This window comes from Ahaetulla prasina, chromosome 8, assembly GCF_028640845.1.
Source record: "Ahaetulla prasina isolate Xishuangbanna chromosome 8, ASM2864084v1, whole genome shotgun sequence".
NCBI classification, from domain to species: Eukaryota; Metazoa; Chordata; class Lepidosauria; order Squamata; family Colubridae; genus Ahaetulla; species Ahaetulla prasina.
In genome coordinates, this window is record NC_080546.1 from 1,579,568 (window position 1) to 1,593,957 (window position 14,390).

Below are 14,390 nucleotides of genomic sequence, written 5' to 3' on the forward strand. Positions count from 1 at the left end.
TGCATGTATTAACTTAGGAACACGGTCGTTAAGTGAATTTGGCTTCCCCCTTGACTTTGCTTGTCACAACGTCACAAAAGGGGATCAAGTGACACTGCAACCGTCATAAATGTGAGTCCATTGCCAAGTGTCTGAATTTTGATCACGTGACCATGGGGATACTGCAAGGCTCATAAGTGTGAAGAGCATAAACGTCACAAATCACTTTTTTCAGTGCTGTTGTAATGTTGAACGGTCACTAAATGAACTGTTGCAATTAGAGAACTACCTGTAGTTTGCCAAGCATGTGAGAGTGTAGGAGCGAAAGAAAGTCGAGTTCCAGAGATTTACTCAGAAGTTCGCAGGACTTTATTCATTTTTATTTGGAATAGGACACCGGCTATCACCAATTGTTCAATCGCAGCCGGAAAAATGAGGGGGTGGCCTTTTTGGAGAGCTGCCAAGCAGGAAAGAAAGATATGGGACCTTTGCAAAATGGACTCTGGATCGGATTCCAACGCAAGAAAAGGGCTTCATATCCTGAGAGGCGTCGTCTTCTCCCCATCGACTGACCACGTTTGAGCCCAGCTCTCTCCTGAATCCGGGTTTGGACAGACTGGGATTCAGAGGGCCGTGTTGGAGCTTGGATTCCCTTTGGCCTCGCGGGGGTAATACTCAGCCAGGATGCTTTCCGGGATCCGTTTCAGCAGTTCTTTGGGGAAGATACGGAGCAACTGCCATCCTATGTCCAGAGACTCAAAGATGGTTCTGTTCTCGTAGGCGCCTGGGAGAAGCCGGCCACAAATTCGTTACGAAGTACGTGAAGTTATACCTCAAAATAGCACTAAGCAATAGCCCTGAAGACTTATATACCGCTTCACAGTGCTTTCCAGCCCTCTCTAAGGCAGTGTTGTGTCTGCGGGCCCCCCCCCCCCCCGAGCCGGGACCCCTGCCAGAAAGTGACTTGGAACGTGAGGGGGAAGGGCCATGTTCTGTCTCCTTCCCCACTTCGGATTAACGAGCTGGCCTTCAGCCAGTGGATTCACGGCTCTTATCAGTCCTGGCAGAGAAATCGCAGCTGCCTGCCAAAGTTCAAACAAATGACTCATGTAGCAAGACTTTCAGCTCGTTTTGAAACGGTTCAACTAAACTTTTGCTTCCCGTGGAGTGAGAGCAATCCTAAAGCTCCTTATATATCCTGTGGGGTGGGGCTCCTGCCCCACCCTTCCTTTTGATGACGCCGCCTCTCTAATCTTCTGAAGCGTAGGTCAAGCTAAGCTTGATTATTTTTATCAGCTGGGTCTGAAGGTGTAGCCTGGGGAAGGGAGGAATCAGGGGATGACGGCCTCATTATGTCCTCCGAAAGGTCTGGTTCTGGCTCCTGCAGCCGAGCCAAAGGAATCAGTGCTCCCGAGGTAAGCCTTACCGGCCCTTCCCCCTAACTCTCGGAGTCACTGTCGGGCATGGGGCCAGGTTCAGGGGTTGGAGTCACAACAGGCCATCAGGACTTACCTCAGGAGCACCGGCTTCCCTGGCTCAGCTCCAGGAGCCAGAGGCAGGCCAGGTGGAGGCGATAACAAGGCCTCCGTGACTCTTTCCCCCTCAGGCCACACCTCCAGACCCAGCTGATGGCAATCAGGCCTGACTGGACCCTAGGTTTCGTAGGCAGGAGAGGCAGGAAGAACAGAAGCAAGGGTGGGGCAGGCCTAGGAAGTGCTGAGTCATGGAGCCACGCCCCACAGGATATAAAAGCAGCAAGGGCTGCTATGCCTCTTCGTAGCAAGCAAATCAACAGCTTGAACTAGAGCTGAAGTACTGTTTGTTGACTCATCGGCATCAAGGGAGATAACAGAGACACTAGGCAGACGCTCGCTAGTTTGCTGCCAGAGCTGATAGTGCCAGCTAATTAAGTCATCGCTCGGACTGAGGCGAGGGGGACAGAACAGGTGATTTACAGAGTCAGGATCTTCTCCCCCCAACAATCCTGGTCCTCATTTGATCGACCTCATAAGGACGGAAGGCTGAGGACCTTGAGCCGGTCAGGATCGAACTCCTGGCAGTGGGCAGAGTCAGCCTGCAATATTGCATTCTAACCACTATGCCACCTCGACATTCTTTAATGATAGATAGATGGTAGATATAGATAGATAGATAGATAGATAGATAGATAGATAGATAGATAGATAGATAGATAGATAGATAGATAATAGCTAATAGATAAGGTAGGTAGGTAGGTAGATAGATAGATAGATAGATAGATAGAAATAGCCTTCAAGCTAGAGGGCTTTCAAGCCTCTCTAAGCGGTTTCCAGTCAGCCTCTTGTCCCCAATAATCTGGGTCCTCATTTTACCGACCTTGGAAGGATGAAAGGCTGACTCAACCTTTGAGCTGGTCAGGATCGAACTGCTGACAGTGGAATGCAGAGTTAGCCTGCAATGCTGCATTCTCACCACTGCACCACCACGGCTCATAAAGTCTATTTCATCCCTTATACTGTTTCCTTACAACATTAACAGACTCCACAATGGACTGAGAACCAGCGTTTCCGCTAGATAAAGGCATGGCCAGAAGCAACCGGACTTTCTGGTTTTTCTCTAAAGATGTTTCGCTTCTTCTTATCCAAGAAGCTCCTTCAGCTGAAGTCACATTGAAACTTAAGTCAACGGAGTAAAAATAGCAAAGGGGAGGAAACCTTTTACTCAGACTTCCTCAACCCCTCCACCCCAAATAGGTTACCCGACCTCACCCACACGTCAGGGAAGCAGGTGTGTCAATTCTAAGCAAGAATGGCAAGAACCTTCTTAAGAGCTGAAGAAGCTTCTCGGTTGAGAAGAAGCGAAGCGTCTTCAGAGAAAACCCAGAAACTTCTTGAAAAAAAGGCACCTCTGGGCCCTGCTGGTCCATGGCTTCCTCCTACATACCTTGAGCGACAAACTGCTTCTCAAACTTCTGCAGGAACTCCAGGTAGAGAAGGTCATCGGCCGAGAGGGCCTCTTCGCCTACCACGGCTTTCATGGCCTGAACATCTTTGCCGATGGCATAACACGCATACTGGACGCAAAGCAAGAGAGTCACTCGGAATCCTGTCCTGGATCACATCGAGAAACGGGGGGGGGGGGTGTCCCCAGAAGCCCCTCTGGAGGGTGGGGGGCGGGGTCCACCAGATAGGCCCAAAACATCTCGGTTTGGTAGTGCTAACCAAACCGGGTTACAGGTGGTCCTTGACTTAAATTGAGCTCAACGTTTTTGTTGCTAAGTGAGAGTTTTTTTTAGCCGGCTTTGCCCCGTTTTATGACCTTTCCTGCCACCGTTGTTAAGCGAATTCCCTGCAGTTCTTAACATAGTCACAGGGTTGTTAAGTGAATCTAGCTTCCCGCATTGACTTTGCTTGTCAGACGGTCGCAAAAGGGGATCGTGTGACCCCGGGAACACTGCGACCGTCAAGTATCTGAATCTTTTTTTTTTTTTTTTTGATCTTGTGATTATGGGGATGCGGCAACGGTCCTAAGTGTGAAAAACAGTCATAACTCACTTTTCTGAGTTGTAACTTTGAATGGTCACTAAAGGAACTTCCGTAAATCAAGGACTACCTGTGTTTTTTCCGTTAATCTTTTAGTGCTCCCAATCCAGAGACTTTGATCTTTTTCCAAACCAGCTTCAGAAGGAAGAGTTCCGTTTCAGAGGAGGGCGGCCCCTCCCCCCCTCCCCTCCCCTCCCCTCCCCTGACCCTCCCACCCCATCTAGGGCAGCTCAGGTGCTGACCAACTTCAGAATGCTGAAGGTAGCATTCTGTTCAGCGGTCCTTAAAGTGGAAGGGTGGCTTGATGACACTTTAGACGGGACAGAATAACAGAGTTGAAAGGGACCTTAGAAGGTCATCTAGTCCAACCCCCTGGCACCATTTCTGACCAATTTTTTTTTTTTTACCAATTGATTGGAAACGTCCCCGTGGTCCTTCCTGGTCATGCCTTCTCCAATAGCTGATTTCATCAGGCGGGAGAGAGAAGGCAACACGTTGATGGGAGGGTAGATCTGCGGCCCAAGAAAACACAAGTCACGAAGGGACCACAAGACGGAACCTGTTTTGGTGAGAGCTAAGAGCCCGAGAAGAAATGGAGGGGAAGGTCTGGGGGGGTCTTAGAGCTCCTAAAACTCCTGTACTTTATGTAGTCATCTAAAGCACCACAATCAATGAGTTGAATTCCTTATAGGGGGTTTGAAGGCACCAGGCTAGAAACCAGGAGAGTTCTAGCCTCTCTTTAGGCATGAAATCTGGTTGGGTGACTGGGGTCAATCACTAGGAGACGGTGAGTTCTAGTCCTGCCTTAGGCATGAAAGTTGGCTGTATGACTTTGGGTCTCTCTCTTTCAGTCTAAACCCACCTCACAGGGCTGTTGTTGTAAGGAAAACAGGAGAAGGAAGGAGGTCCATGTATGTTCAACACCCTGTTATTTATAACAATAATAAAGGAGGTGTGTGTACATATACATATATATGTAGGTCTTTGGTTATTCGGGTTTTCTCCCGCGTAAAATTGGAAGTGTCTTGGCGACGTTTCGACGAAGTCTCATTCATCATCTTCAGGCTTCAGCTTCGTGCTTCTGGGAGCAATGTGAAGCACGAAGTGTCCAGAAGCACAAAGCAGAAGCCTGAAGATGACGAATGAGACTTCGTCAAAACGTCGGCAAGACACTTCCAATTTTACGCGGGAGAAAACCCGAATAACCAAAGACCTACATACAAACACCCGCGAAAACCTCAGAAAACATATATATATATATATATATATGTATATAAATTTAATTTAATTTAATTTAGAAAGATCTGCTCTGTGACTCTGATGGTTCCCAGAGGGGATGAAATTGGCCCCACGGTGCCTTGTCTCCTGCTGGTGACAGGAACTGACTCAGGAGTCCCCGGAGATGGTGGGGAACGAGGCCCTCAGGACTTCCCAGAAGCTCTGATGCGCCCACAAAGACGGGAGGAAGAGTCAGGCCATTTACCTGCCTATTGTGAAGCTGTCGGTCCACATAAATTTGCCCTTCAGTTATGAAGCCGGTCAAATCCGGAATGGGATGGGTGATATCTGCAAGGAGACACAAGGAGATGCCACTAGCCGTAAGCAGGGACAGAATAATGTAGTTAGAAGGGATCTTGGAGGTCTTCTAGTCCAGCCCTCTGCTTAGGCAGGAGACCCCATACAATTTCAGACCAATGGCTGCCCAACCTCTTCTTGAAAACCACGAGTGTTGGAGGACCCACAACGTCTGGAGGGAAGCCCTTCCACTGAATATTGGTTCTCACTGTCGGAAAATGCCTCCTTCATTCTAGGTGGGTTCTCTCCTTGATTAGTTTCCATCCATGGCTTCTTTCCTGCCTTCAGGTCTCCTCTCCTTGATGACTTTTCCACCCATCACTGCAGAACCTTGAACCCAGCATAGTCTTGACTTCAGATCTACAAGCGAAAGTCCCTGGGGGATCTCCCCTCCCTCTGCTTCCTCCTAAGAACCATCCAGCTCAACTCATGATTGCTCTAGCTGATGTGGAGTTTCCTCTCTGATTTCAGAGACACTTGAGAATTAGGAGAACTTGTGGGGCACCGGGGAGGAACTGAGACCTGTTTCTAGGGGCCTGCTTCTCAATCCCCACAGCCCATCAATGTTGGACTTGAGTGCAGAGGTCCAGATCGGAGCATCTAGATAGGCTGTGCTTGGAGGCATCTTGAGTAGAAAGAGGCCAGAAGTCAGCAGAATCCCACCCTGGTTGGTTGGTTGGTTGGTTGGCCTGAACCCCAGGAGAGCATCTGCCTCAACATCATTTTCTGGGTTGGAATGTGGGAGGATTCTTGGGGACCCCTCTGTGTTGGGTGACACCGAATGACGGAGCTCAAGGAATTCTGTCTCTCCAAACAAAGCCAGAATTGTTTGGTGCTCAAGTTAAAAAGAATCTGACGTTGGGATGGGAGGAGGGAGTGCACTGGATTTCTCTCTCTCTCTCTCTCTCTCCTCTCTGTCTCATCTATATCTATAGATAGATGATATATGGATGGAAGGATAGGATAGGGTAGAACAGAGAAGAATAGAACAGAAAGGAACAGAAGCTGGAAGGGTCCTTGTAGGTCATCTAGTCCAACCCCCCACCCAAGCAGGAGCCCAGTCTCTTCTGCCAAGAAATTGGCAATCCAATTTCTTCTTGAAAGCCTCCAGTGATGAAGCTCCCACAACTTCCGAAGGCAACTTCTGTTCCATGGGTTGCTTGTTCTCATTGTCAGGAAATTCCTCCTTATTTCCAGGTTGAATCTCTCCTTGATCAGTTTCCATCCATTATTCCTTGTCTGGCCTTCAGGTGCTTTGGAGAATAGCTTGACCCCCTTCCTCCTCTCCGTGGCAGCCCCTCAAATATTGGAAGATGCTCTCCTGTCTCCCCTGGTCCTTCTCTTCACCGGACTAGCCACGCCCAGTTCCTGCAACCGTTCTTCATATGTTTCAGCCTCCAGTCCCCTAATCATCTTGGTTGCTCTGATAGATAGATAGATAGATAGATAGATAGAGAGAGAGAGAGAGAGAGAGAGAGAGAGAGAGAGAGAGAGAGAGATACTGTAGATAGATAGATAAGGAGAAAGTGAGAGAGAGAGATTATACATATAGATTTAGATATGTTTACATCCTTCTCAATTTTGATAACCTGTCTTACTTTCCCAGCAAAAGAACCTCAAGGCAGACAGTAAAAGTAGAGGCCCGGCTGCAGAAGCTCATGAAATGGGACAAAAACTCACCTGTCTTGTTTAGCAACGGAAACCTGGGACTTAATTGTGGTCCTAAGTCAAGGACTACCTGCACCACCACCGCCCCAGTTGCATTTTCCATCATCCGTGGTCCCAGAGGTCCCCCTCCCCTTTCCCCGCATGGTGTCCCCAGACCTTCCATGGATTTCTACCCCAGGATCTTCTGTCTTGGCCGAAAGTTTGATCTCATGCTGCCCTTCCTCACCATCGTTGGGCATCGTCAAGATGGGTATCTGGGTGATGGAGCCGTTCCTGCCCTCCACCCGTCCTGCTCGCTCGTAGATGGTGGCCAGGTCGGTGTACATATAGCCAGGAAACCCCCGTCGCCCAGGCACCTCTTCTCTGGCCGCGGAGACCTATGGAGGGAAGACCGAGAGAGAAGGCCTCGCAGGGCTGAGAGGAAACCAGGTCTGAGCCTCGACCAGAGGTGGGTTTCAGCAGGTTCTGGCCAGTTCTGGAGAACCGATAGCAGAAATTTTGAGTAGTTCGGAGAACCGGTAGTAAAAATTCTGACTGGCCCCGCCCTTATCTATTCTCTGCCTCCCAAGTCCCAGCTGATCGGGAGGAAATGGGGATTTTGCAGTAACCTTCCCCTGCCACGCCCACCAAGCTACGCCCACCAAGTCATGCCACGCCCACCAAGCCACACCCACAGAACCGGTAGTAAAAAAATTTGAAACCCACCACTGCCCTCAACCCTACACGTCCTCATAGCCAGGAGACTCTGGCTCAATGCTGACCCACTGACCTCCCGCAGGGCCTCGGCGTATGAGCTCATGTCGGTCAAGATCACCAGAACGTGCTTCTCACACTGATAGGCCAGGAACTCGGCGGTGGTAAGAGCCAGGCGGGGCGTAATGATCCTCTCGATTCTGCAGGAGAATACCAGAGTTGGAAGGGACCTTGGAGGTCTTCTAGTCCAGCCCCCTGCCCAAGCAGGAGACCCTACGCCAATGGCAATCCAATTTCTTCTTGAAAGCCTTCAATGATGAAGCTCCCACAACTTCCAAAGGCAACTTCTGTTCCACTGGTTGATTGCTCCAGGGGTGAAATCTACTTACCTTCCCTACTGGTTTGGATATGCGTGCGCCATCGTCATGTCCAATTTTTGAACTTCTGTGCATGTGCAGAATGCTTTAATCTAATCCTAGCCTCCAAGGCCCTGGGATCTGGGGGTGCTGTGGTTCCCATCATCCTGTCCCCCAGGACCCCGGCTACGGACTCACGTGGGATCGTTGGCCAAGTTGAGGAAGAGGCAGACATTCTCCATGGACCCATTCTCCTCAAAGTCCGACTTGAAGTACCGAGCCGTTTCCATGTTGACCTGCCAACGAAGGAGAGCCTTAGGGAGCCGTTTGCCTGAAGAAGATCATCTTCCCCTGTTCCCTACTCTTTCGGTTCAAGCTTTTATGGATTCAGTTTAGGGCAGCGGTTCTCAACCTGTGGGTCGCGACCCTGTTGGGGGTCGAATGACGATTTGCCAGGGGTGGCCTAAGACCATCGGAAATATGGGAAGTATACTTGCGAGTCGAAGAATCGCGCTCCAATGGTTGACTCCACAAGCCAGCTGCAGGCTCTTCAAATCGCTAGCCGAATTCGGCTTCAGGCGCGATGAATTAAAAAAGAGAGAAATCTTTGCTCCGATGTCTCCCTCTCAAGCCAGCTGCAGTCACTCCCAATCGCTAGCCTAATCTGGCTTCAGGCGCCATAAACTTAATAGGGGAGGAGTCTCCGCTTTAATGCCTCCGTCCTCAAGGCAATCACAAGCAGTTCAGATCGCTAGCCAAGACGGCTTCAGGCGCGATAAATTAAAAAAAAACAGTTTGCCGCTTTCCCCCCCCTTCTGTGGCTGCTGAGGCGCGCTGAGATCGGTTGGGGTCACCACATTGTGGGGAATTGTATTAAAGGGGTTGCAGCACTATAAAGGTTGAGAACCACTGGTTTAGGGTATGGGACCGAAATACAGAAAGTAAAGGAAAAGGAAAATAATGGCGTTACTGTTGTTTTTAAATCTATGGGTTGAGTATTTCTCTTCCTGGATCAAACTCTGGCTTCTCATCTTCAAGTAGATTTAGCCAAAGATGTCAGATTGTAGATTGATTCTCCAAAAAGTCTTTATTGCCGCGTTTCTCAGCTTTGGTAACTCTTAAGATGTGTGGACTTCAACTCCCAGAGTTCACCATCCAGCAAGCTCGGGAATTCTGGGAGTTGAAGTCCACACATCTTAAGAGTTGCCACACATTTGACAAACACTGCCCAACAACACTACAATGCATGCCTAGAATCCCAGCACACTCGTTTCTTCATCTGCCTACATGGAATATCAATCTTGAAAGCCCATCTAAGTTTCTACTCTATTTGTCTGATTTGTGCACTAAAGAAAATGAAAGCAGGCTGATCATTTTCTGTTTCTCTCTCACGCTTCCTTCCTTCGGCAAACTTCCTCAATGCCAGCTCTCAGTTCTTGCACAGATAACTTTGTCGAAGACCAAAATAAGGGGAACCTAAGTAGCTCCCCAAACGCTAAACATCTATCATCCAAAAATGTACTTTTTGTTTTCAATGCAGTTAGTTACGATTAGCCACAAAATGGGGAGAGTTTTGAGAGTTCCTTTAACAAAATGGCTTGAAAATTCAGGGAAAGCAGATTTTTTTTCCTCCCCTGTTTAAAGTGAAGGCATTTTCAGGCCCTGAGTGGTTGGGTGAGGGAGGGGGATACATAAGAAGACCCCAGTAAGAAAGAAAAGCAGCCTTTTTCAGGCTTCGGTCCTATATATATTTGTCCACTTGGGGGCACAGGCAGAAAAAGATCTTGCTGTGGAATTAAAAACAAAGGTTGTGGGAATTATTGCTCAGAAAACCAAGTGAGATGGAAATTATCTCTTCTATTTTGGAAGTCAAAGTCTTGTGAAGAATTCTTCCATTCTTTCTGTTATTTCTCTTCTCTTCTCTCCTTCCCTCCCCTCCCCTCCCCTCCCTTCCCCTCTCCCCTCCCCTTCTCTCTTCTCTTCTCTCCTCTCCTCTCCCCTCCTTTCCTCTCCCCCCCTCCCCTCCCCTCCTCTCCTCTCCTCTCCTCTCCTCTCTTCTACCCTACCCTACCCTACCCTACTCTATTCTACATTCTATTCTATTAATTTTCTGTTCTATTCGGTATTCTCTTCTTTTCTATATCCTCCTCTCTTCTATTCTTTATCCCAAAGATGGTTTCTTTCAAAAGACAACTGGACTTTCTTGATGTTTTCCTTGAAAAGTTTTCGCTGCTCATCCAAGAAGCTTCTTCGGTTCTTCAGTTCAGTCCAGTTCTTCAGAAGAAGGAAGAGGAGGAGAAGGGGGGAGGAAAAAGACTGTGCTGTCCTTGGGGTTCTGTAAACTGGGTTGTTTTCTTGGAGACGTTTCATGACCCAGCTAGGTAACATCATCAGTGCTAGAAGGGAGGATTTTTTTTGCTTTCTCTTTATAGACAAGTGCTGGCAGTTCCAGTCTTAGTAGTTCCTTGATTAGTCATCTGTTTACTCTTGAATTGTTTGTCTGAGTTGGGAACATCAGCCTTCAACATCTGTCCAGGGAGGGTTGTTGTCTAACCTCAAATTAAACGGAGGTCCCTGCACGATGAGCCACGGTAGAGAGGAAGGTTGGGGTGGCAACAGCTTCCAAGGCTGAGGCCATTTATGCATCTGGGATTATAATGTCCAGAGATTAAACCATCGTTGGGCCAAAGTAACATTGATGGGGACGGACTTTCTCCAACGGTGGCCGGTTGATGCTCTGCTGCTATCCGAAGTCTCCACACAGGAGGAGTAAAATTCCCAGGGAACAGGAGTTTCTCTGCAAATGGTATTTTTAGCTTCGGATCAGGCGCTCACAGCTGAGTGGAAGAGACATCTGAGGAAACCGTGGCGTTTTCAAAACGACAACATCTTCTCAAGAGGACAAATGGCTTTGTTGTAAAAGACCGCGGCTCTCCAAACTTGGCAACTTTAAGATGTGGGGACATCAACTCCCAGAATTCCTCAGAGGCAGCCAGGTGGACAGGAGGAAGAAGAGGGAGAGGAGAAGAAGAAGAAGAAAAGGACTGTGGGATCCTTGGTGCTCCCTGAGCATTGTTGTTTTGTTGCAGACGTTTCATGACCCAACTAGGTAACCTCATCAGAGCTAAAAAGGAGTGGGGGGAGAACACATACTGTTAAGCTACTGAAGTTCGCAGATGACACAACAGTGATTGGTCTCATTCGAGACAATGACGAATCCGCATATAGACGAGAGGTCAAACGACTAGCCTTGTGGTGCAACCAAAACAATCTGGAACTGAACACACCCAAAACCGTAGAAATGGTGGTAGACTTTAGGAGAAACCCTTCCATACTTCCAGCTCTCACAATACTAGACAACACAGTATCAACAGTAGAAACCTTCAAATTTCTGGGTTCTATCATATCGCAAGATCTAAAATGGACAGCTAACATCAAAAACATCATTAAAAAAGGACAACAAAGAATGTTCTTTCTGCGCCAACTCAGTAAGCTCAAACTGCCCAAGGAGCTGCTGATCCAGTTCTACAGAGGAATTATTGAGTCTGTCATTTGCACCTCTATAACTGTCTGGTTCGGTTCTGCAACCCAACAAGAAAAACACAGACTTCAGAGGATAATTAGAACTGCAGAAAAAATAATTGCTACCAACCTGCCTTCCATTGAGGACCTGTATACTGCACGAATCAAGAAGAGGGCCGTGAAAATATTTGCAGATCCCTCGCATCCTGGACATAAACTGTTTCAACTCCTACCCTCAAAACGACGCTATAGAGCACTGCACACCAGAACAACTAGACACAAGAACAGTTTTTCCCCGAAGGCCATCACTCTGCTAAACAAATAATTCCCTCAACACTGTCAGACTATTTACTGAATCTGCACTACTATTAATCGTTTCATAGTTCCCATCACCAATCTCTTTCCACTTATGACTGTATGACTATAACTTGTTGCTGGCAATCCTTATGATTTATATTGATATATTGACCATCAATTGTGTTGTAAATGTTGTACCTTGATGAACGTATCTTTTCTTTTATGTACACTGAGAGCATCTGCACCAAGACAAATTCCTTGTGTGTCCAATCACACTTGGCCAATAAATTCTATTCTATTCTATTCTACTGCTGAGGGATTCTGGGAGTTGAAGTCCACAAGTGTTAAAAGTTGCCAAGTTTGGAGATTCCTGTCCTAAATTACAGCCAGGTCACTGCCAGACATTGAAGTAGTAGCTGAACAACAACAACAAGAAGGAGGAGGAGGAAGAAGCAGGGATAAGAGCAGACAAGGGAGACGGCCTGACTGGTTGTTCTCCTGGGAACAGGCTGTTCAGGCAATCCCCGACTTACAACAATTCATTTAGTGGCCATTCAAAGTTACAACAGCACTGAAAAAAAGTGACTTAGGACTGTTTTCACACTTATGACCATTACAGCATCCCTGGGGGGGGGTCACGTGATCCAAATTCAGACGCTTGGCAACTGATTCACATTTATGACGGTCGCAGTCTGCCGGGATCATGTGATCCCCTTTTACGACCTTCTGATGAGCCAAATCAAGAGGGAAGCCAGGTCCCCTTTACAAGCATGTTACTCACTTAACAACGGTGGTGATTCATTTAACAACGAGGGCAAGAAAAGTTGTAAAAGGGGACAAAACAACACTCAACTCAACAGCTGTCTCGCTTAGCAAGGGAAATCTGGGGTTCAGTTGCGGTCGGACATCGAGGACTACCTGGAATGTTAGAAGTGGGACTCGGGGAAAAACTTTGAAGGAACATCTCAGCCGGAGGCCCTTGAGTGGGAAACGATGGGTGGGCTCACTGTTTCTGGCCAAGAGGGAGATCCGGCATCCAGAAAGAAGCATCTCTTTCAGATCAGATTGACAGAGTTGGAAGGGACCTCGTAGGTCATCTAGTCCAACCCCCCCGCCCAAGCAGGAGACCCTACACCAGTGATGGCTAACCTTTTTGCCATTGTGTGCCAAAAGCGGGGGTCGCACACGTGTGCCCACACCCATAATTATATGCACCCCCCCACCCCGCACATGTGCACGTGACTTCCCCCACTTTTGGCACACGATGGCCTGGCGGGCCTGGTAGGCCCATTTTTTCCTCTCCACAGAGTCCAGAGCCTCCCTAGGAGCCTGGGGAGGGTGAAAACAGGTTCCCCTCCCACCGGAGGCCAACCAGAGGCCAGAAACGGCCCATTTGCTGACTTCTGGTCCCACCAGAGAGAGGCTCTGGAGCCTGGGGAGAGCAAAAAACAGGCCTTCCCCTCCCCCCTCCACCCCGAGGCCCTCCGGAGGCAGGAAACAGCCTGTTTTCCTACTTCCTGTGGACCCAGAAGGCCAGACAATCAGCTGGCCAGCACACACATGCGTGCCAGAGCTGAGCTCACATGCCCTCCGATATGGCTCCGTGTGCCACCTGTGGCATGAGTGCCATTGGTTCGTCATCATGGCCCTACACCATCTCTGACAAATGGCAGTCCAATCTCTCCTTGAAAGCCTCCAGGGATGATTTCCAGAGTCTTTGGGGGAAAGATTGGGCGTCTCCATCCCGACACTGCGGAAGACGTGGACTTACCCCCATGGCAGCGAAGACAATGGCGAAGTTATCCTCGTGGAAATCCACCACGTCTTTCGACTTCTTCACCAAACCAGCCTGCCTGCAGATCTGAGCTGCGATCTGGGATGAAGAGGAAAGGAGGAGGGTGAGGGGCCGTGGAAGATGGGAACGGCAGGCGGTCGGAGGGTCCAGGAGGTAATAATCCCTCTAACCTGGGCTTACTTCTCCACCGCTCTGTGTAGCGTCCTTGGCGCTCTCTGAACTGGGTTGGTGCCTTGTAGATGTTTCGTTACCAAGCTAGATAACGTCACTGGGGGAGGGGGGTTTGTGGAGGGGGGGAGGAGGAGAAGGAGGACTGAGGTGCTCTCTGCGCTGGGCTGCATTCTTGCAGACATTTAGATACCCAACTAGGTAGCAGAATTCAGAATTCACTGGTCAGTATCCAGCTCCCCATCCATTCTCCATGCATCCATGCATCCATCCATCTATCCATCCATCTATCCATCCATCCATCCATCCATCCATCCATCCATCCGTCCGTCCGTCCGTCCGTCCATCCATCCGTCCATCTATCCATCCATCCATCCATCTATCCATCCATCCATCCATCTCTCCATCCATCCATCCGTCCATCCGTCCATCCATCCATCCATCCATCCATCCATCCGTCCGTCCGTCCGTCCGTCCGTCTATCCATCCATCCATCCATCCATCCATCCATCCATCCATCCATCTATTCATGCATGCATCCATATATCATCCATTCATCCATCCTCCATGCATCAATCCATCAATTTAGCCAGCCAGCCAGAATCTAGAACCTATCATGCTACACACTTTTAGGATGAGTACTGTTTTCGGCCCTTGGTGGTCCATGTGAACCTGTTTGACTTCTCCCTCCTGCCCCATCTTGTCCGTCCTGGGTGCATCTCCTTGATGTTTCAGATTCTCCCGGGGCAGGAACGGCTGGGCTACTTTGGCCCAACGTTCAGCTAAACGGAGGTTTCGGGCACAACCTCAGAGAGT

The 14,390-nt window shown here is 48.8% G+C and overlaps 1 protein-coding gene across 1 annotated transcript in view; it reads right to left on the reverse strand.

Moving 5' to 3' along the window:
• Positions 1 to 475: 475 nt before the first annotated feature.
• The window catches only part of ATP6V1B1 (ATPase H+ transporting V1 subunit B1), a 47,927-nt gene continuing 34,012 nt past the window's right edge, over positions 476 to 14,390 (reverse strand). Inside the window, exons 7-14 of the mRNA XM_058193617.1 lie at positions 13,383 to 13,484; positions 7,991 to 8,088; positions 7,513 to 7,636; positions 6,970 to 7,120; positions 4,984 to 5,066; positions 3,908 to 4,012; positions 2,902 to 3,031; positions 476 to 763 (exon numbers count right to left, since the gene is read on the reverse strand). Coding sequence (XP_058049600.1) covers positions 603 to 763; positions 2,902 to 3,031; positions 3,908 to 4,012; positions 4,984 to 5,066; positions 6,970 to 7,120; positions 7,513 to 7,636; positions 7,991 to 8,088; positions 13,383 to 13,484 — 954 coding nt within the window. The 3' untranslated portion in view covers positions 476 to 602. The remainder of the gene's footprint in view (positions 764 to 2,901; positions 3,032 to 3,907; positions 4,013 to 4,983; positions 5,067 to 6,969; positions 7,121 to 7,512; positions 7,637 to 7,990; positions 8,089 to 13,382; positions 13,485 to 14,390) is intronic.